The 17441-nt window shown below is 47.0% G+C and overlaps 4 protein-coding genes across 4 annotated transcripts; 2 read left to right on the plus strand and 2 right to left on the minus strand.

The window, feature by feature from the left end:
* Positions 1-756: 756 nt before the first annotated feature.
* Positions 757-1032, minus strand: A1O5_13453 (uncharacterized protein; the record flags this gene model as incomplete). Its single annotated transcript, XM_007754018.1, has 2 exons — positions 757-918; positions 967-1032. Coding segments are annotated over 2 exons (228 nt in total), but the record flags the coding sequence as incomplete, so codon positions are not given.
* Positions 1033-2152: 1120 nt separating this feature from the next.
* A1O5_13454 (beta-lactamase) lies at positions 2153-3502 on the minus strand (the record flags this gene model as incomplete). Its single annotated transcript, XM_007754019.1, has 4 exons — positions 2153-2281; positions 2330-2917; positions 2975-3357; positions 3412-3502. The coding sequence occupies 4 exons, from the start codon at positions 3500-3502 to the stop codon at positions 2153-2155; spliced, it is 1191 nt and encodes a 396-aa protein (XP_007752209.1).
* Positions 3503-10182: 6680 nt separating this feature from the next.
* A1O5_13455 (uncharacterized protein) lies at positions 10183-12960 on the plus strand (the record flags this gene model as incomplete). The annotated part of the gene is made up of 6 exons (XM_007754020.1): positions 10183-10335; positions 10385-10463; positions 10514-10748; positions 10802-10954; positions 11000-11814; positions 11870-12960. The coding sequence occupies 6 exons, from the start codon at positions 10183-10185 to the stop codon at positions 12958-12960; spliced, it is 2526 nt and encodes an 841-aa protein (XP_007752210.1).
* A 1357-nt stretch (positions 12961-14317) lies between these two features.
* On the plus strand, positions 14318-14854 carry A1O5_13456 (uncharacterized protein; the record flags this gene model as incomplete). The annotated part of the gene is made up of 1 exon (XM_007754021.1): positions 14318-14854. One exon carries the CDS (start codon positions 14318-14320, stop codon positions 14852-14854), a length of 537 nt encoding a protein of 178 aa, XP_007752211.1.
* Positions 14855-17441: the final 2587 nt, after the last annotated feature.

Here is a 17441-nt window from a genome sequence, read left to right on the forward strand (position 1 = left end):
ACAGAGCCAACAGGGCATACCACGTGACTCAGCCTTGTTCTCCTATGGATCCCCCCACGTGCCCAACGAGTGTGATGAGTCGTGCTCGTGCGGCTCGTGACCGGTCTCCTTCAAGGCTGTGTCCAACATATAGAAAGTTTTAGCTTAATTAAAGATATATAGATAGAGATATAATCGATTAAAGTAGTTATAATCTACTAACACTTTTAAAAATTAAGGTGTCGCTAAGACTCTTAGCTATTATTTAAAAAGATTAAACGATGAATATTTAAAAAGACGAAGTACATAATTACTAAAACTATCTATATAATCGCTTACTAATAACGTCATTTAAACGGCTCAAACGAAATGTAGGCCATTTTCACGTATCGGGTCTCAGACTCGTTTATCACAACATTCTTTAAATTTTGTGATTGGGCGGCGCTTTAGCTCATAGCCTAGCCAATCAGGGCGTAGCCCCGATATCGGGTCTGAGGACTGAATAGTGATATTATTAATATGGCCAACTGTACTACCACATTAGGACGAGCACCACGGTCGACACCATCGCCATCTACCACCCACCACCTTATGAAAACTTTTGCATTTGTCCCTTGCCACTGAGTTCTGGGAGCCACGAGGCACGCTTGCTAACATAAAACTCCACACCAGGCTCTGCCGTTTCAACCACGGAGACATCATCGAGAGAGCCAACCGGGATGAGAATTACACCGTGGAAAGCCTCAGCATCTCCAACCTTGCTGATTACATTGCCACGATTCGCTCAGAAGAATATATTGAAGTCATTCTACTCTCTTGAGTCGTCACGTATGTTTTGGGTGTCCCAGCTGTGACCTTGAAATTCCCCTCTGGGACAATAATATTGGTCGTGAATACGCTGCCACTGACGTGTCGACAAGTTATGCAGTGGCATATCGCCTGGATGGCTTAGCCCACAAAATGAAATGTTGAGACGATGGGCCTTACCTTCATGACAGGCTCGCCGCTATACTCGTATTTGAGTTGGCCGCAAAGGCAGCCTCCGGTTGGCATCGCGATATCTTTCAAAAGCTCACTGGCCTATCGTGAGGTGTGTCAACGTATGATTGTTTGTCGGATCTCAATAATAGGTAGGGCATCATTTATACTTTATGTACCAGCCATGTTGCGATACTCACGTAACTGCAAGCAGAAGTCCATCATCAGGGACTATGCTGTAGACCAAAGGGCGTATACGGGTTAACCATGTTGTGGCCCATCAACATCGCCTTAGAATCTACTTCGTAGGTCGGTCTTGGAATCCTTTCATGTTGCAGATTTGCTCACATGCTTGGCACTGCCTACATTTGTCGGTCAACTATGGTCTTGCCTGCGCCTAAATTGACTTTACGATTGAAAACTTCTGTTGACGCTCTTGAAAGGTGTCAGCATGTCAATCAAGGGCGTGATAATGCACAAGGATGATGCCTTCTGTGTCGCTGGCTGACCCGTGTTTAGGAAGCCTTTTTCAAAGCCCACTCGCCGATGGCTCACTCATGCCTTCATACATTTGATCTAAAAATTGGTAAGAATTCCTCCTACTCCTTCCAGGTCGAAAGGTGAGGCATTGAATCAATACAAATCATCTGAGTTTGCTTAAGGAGATTTGGCTGGGAGTGATATCAATTACCCACAAACGCAGTGGCTATCAGCTTAGTAGGCTACTTCCGGCTTCACTGCCCAATCCTGCCGCTCTACGGACTTCGCGGCTTGGATGAAGTCCCATGATGGCTTCCGGCATGATGCTTATGGACATGCTTTCCCCATGGGCACTGGGCATCGATGGATGAAATTATAGTCCCTCATTTCAGTCCAATAGCTAACACGATGTTAGCGCTACTCGACGCCTTCGTCAAGAACACTATGGTCTGGTACGGGACACAGGTTCTTCCGGATACATATTGCAAACTGGGGCTTGATGGATTCCTGCTGCCAGGATAGATAGTATGCCTGCTCATCCTCCCTTAGGAGTCCGAAACGGCCCAATGAATCGTGTCAACATCAACAGGGCCAATCGATATTGTCACAAAAGACGTTGCTCGAAGTTGTTGACCTGTTTTCTGGTCGATATCTCTCTTCTTCTTCTTCTTCTCCTCCTCCTCCTCCTTCTCCTCTTCCTTCTCCTCCTTCTTCTTCACCTTCCACTATGACGAGTGGAGATCTCTCTACGGAACGCAACTGCGAGATTGATAGACTCCAGATCGCCTGGCGGGAGAATTTGAGATGCGTACATGCCGCAATTGCCAGCACTGGGGTCGATCCACTAGAATGGTCAGCTTCAGACAACGATGAATCCAGGACTGCGACGAACCCAGAACAGGTTTGGAAGGCCTCCCCATGACATTGTTCCCTTTTTGCAAACATCCTCCACGTCTTCCATGTTCAAGATCCCCCCTAGACCGAAATTCCATGCCCGACCGTCAACTCCGCCCCGAAACATTGGACCTGCCCCTTGCGCAGTCACTGTCTCAACCAAACTCCCCTCATCCAAAAGCTGTGGTGAGAACATCAATTTTACGGTCTCTGGCTTGAGGAGGATGCCATCATTTTTGAGTAAGGACACGAGCACTTTGATATAATCTTGGGCGGACGCATACAAACCCCCGCCACCTAGGTCGTCTTTCGGATTTGGATTGGGGTAAGGGTCGGCCGATACAAGGTCTCCTCGTGGTGTTCTGGCGGTCGTGGCACACAATCGACTGCGCAGCCTTTCGTTCTCATGGAGACGAAAGCCTGTGGATACCATTTCAAGAGGATCCCAAATGTTCTTCTTCATGTACTGCCCCAGCTTCATTCCTCCATTCACCCGCTCGACCATTTTGCCGGCCCAATCGATGCTGCAGCTGTAGTTCCAGCCTTCACCAGGCTCAAACAAGAGAGGCATAAGATATTGTTTCCGCTACGGCCCACCATGTCAGGATTCCAAAAAGGCAAACTTTCAAGGAATCGATCTTACAATTTCACCTTCCGCCGGGTGGCCCGCCTCCCCTCGCAATTGTCGCCACTTCAGGAGATCTGGAGAAAGGAAATCATACCCCATCCCACTTGAGTGTGTCAATAACTGGCGCAAGGTGATCTTCTTTGTTGCCTTTCTAAGCTCCGGCTCTCCTGTGTCTTGGTTCCAGCCAGTCAAGATGTCTGGTGACTTGAACTCATCAAGGATCGAGGAGACGTCGTCGTCGAGGTTTAGCTTACTCTGTTCGACACATTGCATTGCAGAAATGGTCGTCAGTAGTTTTGTGCATGAAGCAATCCAGAAAGTGGTATCTTCAGTCATCGGTCTGGCAGTCTCCGGGATGACAGATGTGGTCCCTTTGGCATCATGATAGACTATATCACCTAGATCCAAGTTAACAAAATTTTCAATGCGTAGAGATAAACAGCCCAATTAACCGGCTGCGTCAGCTGCTATCACAACTGCGCCGACGATTTTTCGACCAGGACCAGGCTTGGTGGCAGATTCAAACTGCTCATTGAACGACATTATGAATGAGGACCGTGGAGGATGGCAGACCAAGGACGTCTCTAAGAAGCTGTGCCTATTCCTGGTAGTGTGGTTGGGGCGTTTCAAAACGCGGCCAGGATATGGAAATGGCAAGGGAAATAAGTGCAAATTGGCTGAATGTTGCCGGTCTTCTAATATTCTTGCAAAGTGTTTGACCAAATGTATATTCAACGCGAGCAGAGGCTTTTTCCCAAGTTCGACGTTCAGCGTCTCGGGTTCGAATGTTCGGTCGGCTCTCGAAAATTGGAAACCGACTAGGACCCCTCCCATGGTCGGTAGTTGCCCACAACCCCACACCGAAGAAATCGTTACCCTCGGTGCCGAGCACAAACTGGGACAGCGAAGCCTCCAGCGTCGGGGCTGCTATAATGAAATCTTTTTATTCTGTGTTGGCAATGGACTGAGATATTGAAAGCTTCTCTCTTCCCAAAGCGGTATGACTGCCGTACCTATCCAGCGAATTTTCTAATTTATAAATGGTCCACTTTCGACGCGAGCAACACCATCCATGGATCGACGGCATTTAAATTGATTCAACTTCAGACCCCTTACATCTTGGCCTAGACAGATGTCTACAGGATATATTGACATGTAGTCAACGTTAACCTGGAGGTATCTGGCTTTGACGGTTTCGTAAGAGAAACGTGGTTGGGGTTGGCGGTATGTGGTGTGTGGGGGGTCATCGTGTTGTAAACAGAATGAGAGTGGATTCATCTGCTTGATTGTGTTCTGTCCCCTGGGCTATTCAGAGAGACTCTGCTTGTTTATATACACTTTGGCCTGTAACCTGAAGAGCATTCCTGAAACCTCCTATTCCGTCGCCATCCTATCACAGGTCTGCAAGAGCAACGAGGTTGAGACAGATTGCGCAGTTGGTGACACGCCTAGCGTGTCAGGTGGTTTGCCAAAGTGGCGCTCTCGCGACCTTGTCAACACATCGGCTGTTCAAAATTGTAGTCTGATGTTAGAAGATGATTTTGATATCGTTGCTGCCTGAGCCCGTAAGTAAAAGGCAATGTGAAGGTTTGGTATACTGGGTGAATGAAACTAGATACAATTCAGCTTCAACAACAGAGCCGGGCACATTTCGTGGAACTTCAGGCGAAAGAGCCGCAATCTGACGCAAGACTGACAGAACTTAACATCATTGCAGAGAACACATTTCAGCAATTGCCCAAATAGTGAGGTGATTGGGTAGTCCGAGATTTCCATGGGGATAGCTCGTGGGGACAAATTTAAGAGTCCACGCCACGTATCTCGATCCCCACGCCTAGAAACTGGAATTGTACCCAGTATGAACATTTCACTTGCTTAATTCCCGGATAAGGAGGAGCGTTTGGCCCATCTTGACCGGTTCTTATCTTCACGAGCCCTAGCTTGCTGTTTCGTTTTGGGGCTGGTGATCCTGTCAATGATATGGTCGGCTTTTCGCCTTCTCTCGATCTCTTGCCAAATCCGGCTTTGAAAATCATGATGTGCGCTATGTTCATCCGACAATGGTCTTCTAGTAGTGTCATCGGAGTTGTATGTTCGTAAATTATTCTGCCGATTTTCTGTGTATAAAGTAGCAGATGGTAAGGACGTCGGTGCCGACAAGGAACCGTAGCAGGACGGATTTTTTGAGGAATCTCCCGAGCTTGGACTCTCATGGGCTATTTCAGAGTGCTGAGTGTCCATGCAGAAGTGTTTTTCAGTCAGGGCCTGCCACAAGGCATTTGCCACACTGAATCGCGTGTAGATTTGAGTGTTCCTGTTGGAGAAGATAATCACGTCGGTCTGCATTGGGTTGAACTGGGTTTCCCTTTCTGTGTAGAGGAAGGTGAAGCTGCGAACAGCAGGACGTGTGTACGTGTTCAGCGTAAATTCAAAGTCTTGGGATGCTTAATGCTCAGTAAACAAGATTAAGATGTCTAGAGACGAGCAAGATTTGGTTGATGTATTGATGTGTTGATTTGTAACACCTGAGCAACACACTTACCGGGGCATTCGGAGAAGGAGTTAGATGATATAGTTTGACGGTATTCGGAAGTCGAGCTCTACTTCTCGTCACCATATTTAACGTTTTAGTCTCTTAGCGAAGTGGTGTAGCACCATTTTCCTGTAGCTAAAGCTGAAAGGTTCGAGAACGTTGGACGTACGGAGCGCGGTCTTCCGAAACCGCATATGAAATGATGTACTTGGTACTTGTATCTGCAAAGGAATGGAGGGCGCATATCATTCATAAAAGTCTCATGATATTGAAGTGGAAGGTGGTTTCCAGGCTCGAGAATAGGGCTGATTTTCGAATGATTGATCTGACCACCATCACAAGAACCAAACTAGCAATTCAAGCGAGATTCTGAAAGATCGGGAGATACCTTGTAATCCGGAACCGGATTACTTTTAATTCGTCTGTCAAGGCCATTCTTGGCTTCGGAAGTTCTTTCCCGTCTCGCCGAGGAGCGGCGGGCGCGTCCGTCTCTCGCTTTTCAGCTGTGGCTGCTGGTGCTGTGCTGCTCTATTCAACAGATTCTCATTGAAGCCGATTCCGCATCGTGGAAATTGATGCAACATACCAAGCATTCTTAATGGGCATAGCGTGTGGTAGCCGCAATACAGAAGCTTGGGGGGCGAATGTCCATTGTAATGGGTGTATGCCCATTCTGCGCAACGCATCACTTTCAAGAGCTGAGGCTTCTATAATCATCGGGGCAGTTGTATCCGTTGCAGAAGCAGCAGTAGCATAATATATCATATATATGCTGAAAAGAGGAAAGTGAGAACCGGGGAAGAGAAATTCAACCGATTAAATCGTACGTCGCAGGCACTAAGGCAGGACAAAGACCCGCAAATCACATCTCCAAGTACCACCGTGGGACGGGGAAGTTAACTGCGATTGAGTAACGATGTCAAGGCTTGGATGCGGAAGCCCAGATCTACCGATCGATGAACCCGAAGTCCAAGTCCCCTCCTGCTGGCGGCAGTTCACATATTCCGGACACTGCCACTCAGCTTGGAGCTGAAGGACATCAAGCTCTTTTTGCAAAGATGGCAAGAGCATTCATTGCTGAGGGTTTCCAAAGAATGAGGTTTCGAAGGCTCTAGTGGCTGGCACTAACAGAGATGGAACTACCCTTCTCCTGCGCTGATTGGATATTCTGTCCTCTCGCCGCGGCGTTCTGTCCCCAGAATTGATTACAGCCACGACCAGGAAGAGCAATTTATTATGTGCTGCTTAGTCTTTGCTCGGTTGGTAGCCTCCCTTTTATCCCCCCACCCCCACCCCAAAATACCTCACCCTAACTTTAGCTCTAGAAAAAAACTTGGACTTATACTAAGTAGACTGGCTAGGCTGATTAGACATGTAAATCTCGCGGCGAACCTAAAGCCTCAAGTTAGATGCTGCTGTGACAGGAGCTTTGCTCGATATACGCTCCGACAGCTTCAATTGATCGCAGGAAGAATTCTACCTGTGGTGCCATTCAAATAGCGATGTGGCTCTACACTAAATGGTCGTATCGATGCAGGAGGGACTTGAACATACTTTTATTTATTGAACTGAAGCTGCCCCTATCACTAAGTATGGGGCCCGACGGGACTATGTCATTCTACTTTGAAGATGCAAGCTAAGGAGGAAGGGTTGAACTTCGCTACTGGTTGATGTTCCGCATAGATGCCATTACCACAATATTAACAACCATTTTTGGAGATCTCATTGAATATACAGACTTTTGGAATTAGCTAGGAGTAGAAAAGATGGCTCTCTGGCCAGAGTTCGATATCCGGGTTAGCGCAGAGTATTTGGGGGATATGGGTACATCAAGAGGACTCCTATAAGTAGGTAGGTAGGCCGAATAATCTGTAGGCTTTTCGTACCGCAGTATGATTGTTTGCCACGACCTCTTGAGTTGACTTGCGCTTCTCATTCTTTCGATTGGATTTGGATTGTTTTTCGGACTGATTTAGAAAGCCAAAAGAGACAACACGCATTAGCAATCAAGCTCAGCAGTTTCATATTTCTGAATCATCTCGTTCTGGACGAAAACAAGCTCTCAGTGATTTTCGATATTCTCCCCTTGAAGGGAGCCGGTTCTGCTTCCTTACGTGTAGGTGCTAACTCTCGCAAGACTCCAAATTAATACAAGAAGAGAAAACTGGAATATACAGCTTATTAACAGTCGTGAGAGGCACCACTATAAGCAAAAGTACAAGTATAGTTGATACCGTGAAAGGGTGAAAGTACTACCTCGCTACCAACTTATTACTGTAGGTACCAGCAAGTACGTAGGTAGGCAAGCAGCCAATAGCAAAGTAGAGGAAGTATTACTAAAAGCGTTAGGCCTGAAACGCTTAATTCGATACCCCTCACGAGACGACGAACCTCCTGACCAGCAAGTTTCCGGGAATCATGCGACATTGTTTGCATCCTTTGCATCATTCGATTCAAAAATCAACCCTCTGGGTATAGCTACGGTCTTTCTTCGCCGAGAATCGGTCTCAAAACGCGACTGCTTCTTTCCCTAATGCGCGAAAATTACCCCTCTACTTGTTACTTCCTGGAGCTGTTGCGGCACACTTTCCGTTCCCGCGAATTGCATCCATTCCCCTGAAATAAGATTAGGGCAGAGGAGTCCAAAATTCATTGCGTCATCACTTGTCGAAGCGAAATCTACGAGATATTCCCCAAGTTTGGTACATGCCGTGGTGTGATTCAGTATAGAATCGTCTTGGAAACAAGAGTGGTGAGCCCTTTTCCACTTCGGAATCCGCTCACGTGGCTTTTCCGTTCTTTTTATTCTGGGCACCACGTAAAAAGCTCGTGTGCAACTCAAATTGCGAGAGGAAAGGACGAATATATGAATGATATTGAGAGAGGCAATTTATTCCGATAGAGGTCCTAATACAAGAGCATTTGTATATTGTTATCGATGTTAGGTCCACCAGCCCACTCCAACTTTAACCAACTTAAACACTCTATACCTGGCCTGGCCTACAATGGAAATGTTTAGTCCGATCGAGCTATCTATGTTGAATATACGCAATATTCCTCGTACGACATCTGCTGCAACCTCGACGTCTTCAACTCCAGTCGATACAGGAGATCCGTCAAAACATGCTATACCGATCGCAGCTTTTGCCCTCCTATTCACAATCCCAGCTCTCATAATACTGGCAATAATCATTGCATTCTGGTATGCCTAGACACTCCCCTCGGTTACCGCGCTTGAGCGAAAGACGTATTCTTCCACTAACCATCCTTTCCGCCCTAGGTACGGTGCACGTTCGAGCTCGAGAACCCAAATTGCTATAAGGAGAACGAAGGATGAGCAAAAGAAATTTGTGTTCAAATCATTACCGGTTTCAATGACGTGGGGGGAGATACTGAAACTAAGGGACGTCGCCACGTCTTCGCATCAACCAGATTCTACTCCTATTGTTCAGGGAGATGACGTATGGTACGTTTGTTATTACGTTCGGATCGCCGAAATCCAGCTAACAAGACTTGATTCACGATAGTGCGGTATGCTTGGAGGAGCTCAAAGATGACGATGTAGTCCAGCGGCTCCCTCACTGCCATCATGTCTTTCACAGAGAGTGCTGCGAAAGGTGGATAGACAGCGAACTTCAGCACCGAGCTGTCACTCTGACCCTTTACGGTACTAGCAGCCTTGATTCGGATCCAGAAATTCTTACCAAGTATCAACTAAAATGTCCACTGTGCCGTACGAGATTAAGTGAGGAGTCATCAGCGGCACCGTCTAGGATGGAGCCTGCTCATATTGCAGACGCGGCAAATATGGTCTAACAAATTGATATTACAATAGATTTTTTTTATTTCAAGTTGGAAATATCATTAGGGTATTCCGCTGATTTTGCGTCTTTGTTGGGTCAATGGAAAGGGCTCAGTTCTTGCGTGAACACAGGCTCGAATCGCACCAGATAACAGGTACTTTAAAATGGAACAGGAAGGGTGGGTGGCAAGACAAAGAACGTGCTTGATTTCCTTTCCGAGCAAGTAGGATTAGGACGGGTGGTCGGACTCTACCATGTACTTGTAGGTATCCTCAGCTGGGACGCCACTGAAACATTCTATGCGAGGCTGAACGAGGCTGACTAGACAAGGGGGATCTGTGGCGATATGGAACGACAAGCTTCGCCTACCAATGCACGAAGAGAATCGCCTCATTTCAGCATCCGCTTCTGCAAGATTCCATGCCACTGCGTCAAAAGCAGCATTCCGGTAACCTTACTTGTTACATCGGATGCGCAAACCTCCAGACATTTATGTATCTCGACCAATTACTCGCCACTAATGACAGTACCATCTGCATGCCTTAAAAGTGTGGAGTAGCTTACGATGGTGGTGTGAGGCAAAGAATTCTAATTGGCACTGCGCAAAAACCTCTGACTCCGAACAGGCAGAGTTCTTATTCGTCTTGTTATTCCTCACACCACCTTAACCAGTAGATTGAACGAGAGCGATAGTCTTAAGATCAAGAGGATCCCGTGACTGAGCAAGAACATTGTCCTTTTAATAAAGTGCATTGTTGGTAGGTCTGCCCCCGAAGACCATGTAAGTTTCGAGCTCACCCGCCAATTCAGTATTAAGCTCTATGAGATTTTGTTGGACAACATATTGTACATATCAAACTTGAAGCGTCCCATCAATTCATTACAATATGGCTTCAGATTCGAACGAAGAACCATCAAGCCCGATGCCTTTGTCGCAACTCCCGATATGTGCCTTGGAGATGGGGAAGAATTTGTACCCTGATCCATTGCATTTCAAGACTGCCGATCACTTGATCAAGTTTCGAAGGGCCGCTGACTACGTTTCTGCTGGTGAGTAACTAGCGAAATCATGGTGCTCATACTGACAAGCCTATGGCGATGATTTTCCTCCGAGACAATGCTCTTCTTGAGCGCGACCTTGCTCACGACGACATTAAACATACTATCGGTGAGTCCTTCGAGTGGTATCCTTCTGCAATTGATAATGACTGAAAAAAGGCTACTGGGGCATCTCGCCTGGAATTACTTTGATTTTTGCACATCTGAATCTTATCATTCAGAAGTACGACCAGCAAGTGATTTTGCTCGTTGGACCTAACTATGCTGTTCCTGCTATCCTCGCTTGCCTATGGTTGGAACGGTCCCTGGAGCGCTTCTACCCGCGCTATAGCAGAGACAAGAAAGGTCTTTATAATTTGGTTACTAGTTTCAGCGTTCCTGGAGGGTTCCCAAGGTGAGGTGTCCCCGAGCATGGTAAGGGAACCTGGTGGACTAACTCATTCTTAGTCATGTCAATGCCGGAGTTCCAGGCTGTATTCATGAAGGCGGAGAGATGGGACACGCTCTTGGAACGGCGTTCGGCTGCGTCATGGATAACCCGGATTTGATTAGTGTGGTAGTGGTAGGTGACGGTGAAGCTGAAAGCGGGCCTACTGCGACGTAAGTCTCTCCCTTCAGCAATAATCTCAGCACTAACAGCACAAGTGCATGGCATATGTGTCGGTATATTGACCCCAAGAAATCGGGGGCTGTCTTGCCAATCCTGTATCTGAAAGGTTTCAAGAGTGGTGGAAGGACAATTTTTGGATCAATGGACAATTCCGAGCTCTGCTGTCTTTTTGCAGGATATGGTTATGAGCCATGCATTGTGGACGACATCAATGATATTGACCGTGAACTCAATACAGCCTTGTCATGGGCTGTAGAGTCAATCCAAAACATCCAGATTGATGCACAAGCCGGCTCATCGAACGACAAACCCCGATGGCCCATGATTATTCTCAGAATACCAGAAGGTTGGGGCTACCCACACTTGGCCCCGGGAGAGCACTTCGCAGGTTCGTTCCATGGCCATGAAGTCCTCTTACCGCGCGCCAAAATACATCAAGGAGAGCTCCAGCATCTCCAAGAGTGGTTGAAATCCTACCAGCCAGGGGAGGTTCTCCCAGAAGGATCAATATGTCAAGAAATCGAAAACATTCTACCACCAAATGAGAAGCTGCGCTTAGGGCAAAACCGTCTGACATGGGATGTCCACCATCGTCTGGATGTGCCTGAATGGAGACATTTTGCTGCAGCAAAAGGGAACCATCACAGTTTCCTCAAGGCTGCAGCTGTCTATCTCGATGAGACACTCTCATTGAACAGAAACTCTTTGCGCATATTTTCTCCGGATAACGTCGTCAGTCAGAGACTCGACAGGATATCAAACCGCACATTCCGCAGTTTCCAGTGCGACGGAGCGAGAATCGACAAGAGCGGACAAGTGATAGAGTTCGCGTCCGAACACACCTGCCAAGGTACGCTCACCCATTGTCTTGGACTTTGTGCCCTCACTGACAACGAATCGTTTAGCTTTGATACAAGGTTACACCATCACAGGCCGGACCGGGATTATTGCAGCCGATGAGAGTCGTTTCCCTGTCATTGCTACGATGATGACCCAGTACAGCAAGTTTCTGCGGATGTCGAGGAATATCCCCTGGCGCAAAGATGTCAGCAGCCTGAATTACGTTACTACCAGTACTTGGACTCGACCTGAGCCGAATGGTTTGTCACATCAGAACCCAAGCTTCATTGGTGCCGTGCTGAACCTGAGACCCACCATTGGAAGGGTGTATCTACCACCTGACGCGAACGTCTTCCTCTCAACATTGGCTCATTGTTTGAGATCACGAAATTACGTCAATCTCATCGTGGCCTCAGAACACGCAGGCCCTGTTTGGCTGAGTGCAGAGGAAGCAGAAATTCATAGCAGAGCCGGGGGAGGTGTCTTCAAATTTGCCAGCACCGATGATGGTATCGATCCAGATGTGGTGCTCGTTGGAGTTGGAGCAGACACAACTTTCGAGGTCGTTGCAGCAGCGGCGTATCTACGAAAACTTGCATCTTCTCTATCTCTGCGCGTGGTCAATGTTACCGATATAATGATACTAGGTCGCGAAGGATCTCATCCCCATGCTTTGAGCGACCGCGATTTCGACACGCTATTCACCCCACACAGAGAAATCCATTTTACCTATCACGGTTACGCCAATGAACTACAGGGATTACTTTTTGGGAGACCGAAACTGGACAGAGTCTCCATCTCGTCCTTCCAGAACGAATTCGGAGCCACCACTCCATTTCAGACTCTTCTCCGAAACAAGTGCAGCCGGTATCATATCGCCGAAGCAGCCCTCCGTGGCGCTGCGAAATGCAATCCGCATGTTGCAGTAGACCTTCAAAAGCTCGTTGCGCACGTTCAGCACGAAAGAGCAAAAGTCGACCAGTTCATCGTCAAACATGGCACGGACCCCGGCGGCATGTACGATATTCCCAAGTTTTCCAAACCCCATAATCGTCACCTGCCGGACGGAGGACAAACATGGGAAGCACACGATCGCACCTACCACTTGCCTGAGGATGATTTCAGTCCTTTCGAAAACGTGACCGGAGCAGTCTAGCTGTTTGAAGGGCCGCTAATACTGCGTAAGAATGTTTGCAAAAGGTCTGACATGTCTGAATGTGAAATCATTCTATGTGTGTTAATAGCTAAGGAGAAACCTCCTGAAAGATTCCTTGACACATAAAAGAAGTGGGCCCTCATTTTGAAGATGTTAAGTTGTTGGGTTTGAGAGCGGTCATGTACACCTTGTAGGAGCTCTATGGCTGTGCCGAAGAGCCATCGTACGGAATAGAACCCCTTCAACACTGGGTTGTGCGCTGACATAAAGCCAGGGTCGTGAAATGTTCAACTCTGATCGAAATACGCAAAGCCATTCACTGCACGTAGGAAATGTTAAGACATTGAACAGAGAAATTTGAGCCATTTACTGCTCTATTCCGCCCCTCGAGATCGTGCTATCATGCTATCTTATCACACAAGCAGTCTTCGAGAATCTCGTCTGAACAATCTGATAGTGTAGCTTCCAGCTTTGGTGAGCATTCAAGTATTTTTTGAACCCATTCGCTTGGGTTGCGTCCTGCCTTTTCCTTCGTGTAAGGTAAGCACCACTCTCAGCAGCATTCCGTTCAGTCAAAAAGAGGAATACTAACAGATGACCGCCCAAGATCTTTAGGTGCCAAATCTTTTCCACAATCCGTCACCACACTTTCTGAAGCTGAAGGTCCAAGGGACCCACCAGCATTCTGCAGCGTAGACATAATAGGTGTAGTTTCCTTTCAGTGGCAGAGATGATGTTGTCAGTAATATGTCCATCTTTTTGACACGTTGCTCCTACTCGGTAGTACTCACTAGAGGCACTGCCATAATTCACTATAAGATTGGTTGTTTCATCGATGATATAGCTGTACTTTTGCGAAGCCAAAGTTCAGTGAAAATGAAGACGGTCAGGTTATATATAATGGAATATCTTGCCGGCGTAATCTACTTGTTGTTGCTGGCGCGTGGAGCCAAGGCTGCCGAAACGTAAAGTAGAATTTAGGCCGGTATAGATGGTGACATACGACGAGATTCCAAGGTTCGAGGAGTCGTAGGATAGGGATGAAAAACATACGATCCAAACTCGAAAGAATTACTTCAAGTAGAAGTATGATGGTGCGAGTGACGAATTATCACGCTACAGTCTTCCGATTTTAGTTGGCATCACACCACGTATTACCGGGCTAAGAAATTCGTATTCATGCGTCATGTGGACTTTTGGCACTTCTGACAGAGCAGTAGTATGTGCGGCCATTAAATGCGAAAAATAAATAGGACGCAGATTCGAAACTGTACTCAGCTGCATTATATGACTGTCACATTTTCCCTTCATAAAACTTAGCTATACTTGTTAATCCGATTCAACACCAAGCAAAAAGATGTCTGTTTTAGTTGCCTATGCTTCAGCAAAAGGCTCGACTGGCGAGATTGCAGAGCGCATCGCCGAGAAGCTGCGGGAATCTTGTCCCTCGACGACGGTGAAGTGTTCGCCGATCAATGCGGTCGATGTCACATCCCTACCCTCCTACTCCGCTGTCGTCGTAGGCAGCGCGATCCACATGGGTTCATGGTTAAGCCCTGCCCGCCACTTCATTCACAATAATGCAACCGTTCTGAAAGAAAAGCCGGTGTGGGCTTTCAGCGTTGGTATGCCGCCAAAAGAAGAAGATCGGAGGAAGGAGGAGCAGATGATGGAAGAGAAAATCCGGAAGACGTTGCCAAACCTACGTCGCCATGAGTTGTTTGAAGGTCGCTTCAACGAGAAGGATCTGCCCTGGTTCGGGCGCGTGATCATTTCCTGCTGCATACCCAAGGAGAAGACCAAATTTGGAGACTCAAGAGATTGGGTCGAAATCAATGCGTGGGCGGAGGGTATTGGAAAGGATATTAGTGCTCTTTCTGGTGGAGGGACTTGATGAAAACTTAGGTGGTGATACAGTCCGCAGAAGTTGATAGTAATCAGCAGGGATCGGAGAATTTCCCAGCAACTTTCTTGGTTAGGGTTGTTCTCTATCGGACGCTCGATAAAGGTTAAAATGTTTGGGGTTTATACTGTTCTTGAGGGGAATAGTAATTGGTCAATAAAAGTGAAATTTGGCACCCACTGTGGAATGCGACCTTGTTTGCCATCCAAAGTTGGCAGTTCAATTTGATCCTTGACAGCCGCACTTGGCCAGCACATTGACACTTCTCTGACCGATATAATCTCTAGACTCTTCTATGAGTTTGATGACCATTCCTTACATGCCTGGCTATGCAAAGTCTGGCAGTTTTGGCCAGTTTTTCAATTCAACAGAAACTATTCCGATTCGGACCCATTGCGAAACCCTTGAAGTATCATTGTCAAGTACGTAGGGCATATACCAACCTGGAGGCCAAACATAGGGATTTAGGGAAGCAGTAACCATGCAAGTCATTCCAGACGGCTCGTAGCAGGGAACATTGTTCGCAGATCCATGATTTTGCCCGCTAGTGTTCGAAACGGCTCCGTGTCAGAGATCGAGAGGGTTGAACTTGCGGATTGTCTATCTGAGAAGGTGAGATCACCTGGCTATATACCTGAGATCTAAATGCTAAAAAAAAGGAGGTTGGGCATGTCCTTGATATTCTGACATTCCCATGAGAGGCGATTTAATGCCGGTTGAAGTAGTGGTGACTTCCGATATCACTCCCTGGTTGCGGCTCCTGCGAGCGGCATAAGCCTAGTTGGCGTACTCTGTTTGGGGAGTATTGGAGGGATGAACACCTCGTTGTGCGGGAAGCGAACATCTTGTAGATCGGAGCCGGACACCAAAAGTGGCCGTCAAGCACCAGTGTTGCTTCGGAGTGGGGGAGACGATAGACCGTTGTGTTAGCCATCACTGCTATTCGGTTGTGGGAGGCTTGTCCGGGTCATATGAGACTGCATTATCATTTAGATCCGTTGCAGGGCCGAATCTTGAGGATTATGCAGGTGGTGTTAGACAAGGCAACCAAACACGATGTGACACGCTTGAATGGCATCCGCTCTATAGCATCCGGAATTTCGGATTATTCGATTGAGACACAGTTGTTGAGGGCAATTTCGAGACCAGTCATCGAGCCACCACAAATGACGATTCCAAGAGGATATATGTGTGGAGTATGTTGGGGAAGAAACATAGCCGTACTCTCCATGAGACCAGAGCGACCGGCTAAAAAGTGTCAACAGCGCCCGGAATCTGTAATCTCTGTTAGCCTGTCTAAAGATTAAAGATCAAATGCCAATGGAGCCCGTAAGTCCAAGACGATCTTGCGCAAAGTAGAAAATTGGGTCGCAAGCACTCGCGAAGTCTGCAGTGTTTTCTCGCCTAGGATACGTGCCTCATTGTAGTTTACGAAGACACTGCCAGGAGGAAGGGCTGCTAGATATGGGTGGAGGTTGCATGGATCAGTGTGACTGAGGTAGGCACAATACAGCGGCCCAGGAACACCCACAGGATTAGGGTGCGCCTCTAAGGACAGCACAAGGGGACCGTCTGACCCAGTCCCACCGTCGACGATGAGAACAGTCCGTTAGTCATGATCATTGTAGTTGAATAACCATTAGCCGACAATGAGGGAGAGTTCATTGGCATTCTGCTGCTAAGTCATTCACTACCCATACACCAACAGAACCATCTGGGGTGTAGAGGCGGATGCCATTTGTGGCATCATTTGCCCACCCGCTGATATGGATCCGTCGTTCAGCCTTATCTGGAAGAGTCAAGCCTGCAGAGCAGAAAATATCGCCTTCGTATGCGTGGGTCTCGACGCCCTCGTGTAATTATTCAGTAACATCAGGCCAAGCTCGTAGGTCCCCGTTGAGTTATTGGCGGCTTCAGTTCCGAACTTCTCCATGTAAAGTATCTTGTTGAGACCAACCGTGGTGATAAGTGGAATGAGTGGCACACCGATGAGGAATTTATATCGTCTTACAGCTGGACCGGTCGCAAACCACCAAGATTCGAGAGGCTCGCTTGTTGAATTGTAGACTGGAATGCGATTGCATTGACCACAGATTTGTGATGTATTGCCGGAACACGGCATATTGCACGAAGGTTCCGGCATAAATTGGCTTCCTATGGCGATGTCATTTGCCTAGTCACCAAAGAAACACTATTTATATTCCATTCCACCTACACCGTACCTAAACTCGACACTACGAGAAAATAGTAATATTTACCATTACTTATGAGCTAAACAAAGATTGAATATAACACACAGTCAACATCCCTACGTCCTAACCCCGCTCTTTGCCTTCGTGTCCGAGCACTTATATTTAGTAGTAGAGAATAATTCTCCGTATATACCTCTCTAAATAACACTTATCTATTAAGTTTTATTTAGACTATTCTCTACTCTTCTTCTCTAAGATTATCTAAATTCTTTCTATATATAATTCGATTTTAATTAACGTTAATCTATATATTTATTTTACTTTTATATTCTATTATCGTATTTCCATACTTCTTTCACCTATTAAAGTTAAGCCACCTTTCGAGA

This window comes from Cladophialophora psammophila (assembly GCF_000585535.1).
Source record: "Cladophialophora psammophila CBS 110553 chromosome Unknown aczJe-supercont1.60, whole genome shotgun sequence".
Classification (NCBI taxonomy): Eukaryota; Fungi; Ascomycota; class Eurotiomycetes; order Chaetothyriales; family Herpotrichiellaceae; genus Cladophialophora; species Cladophialophora psammophila.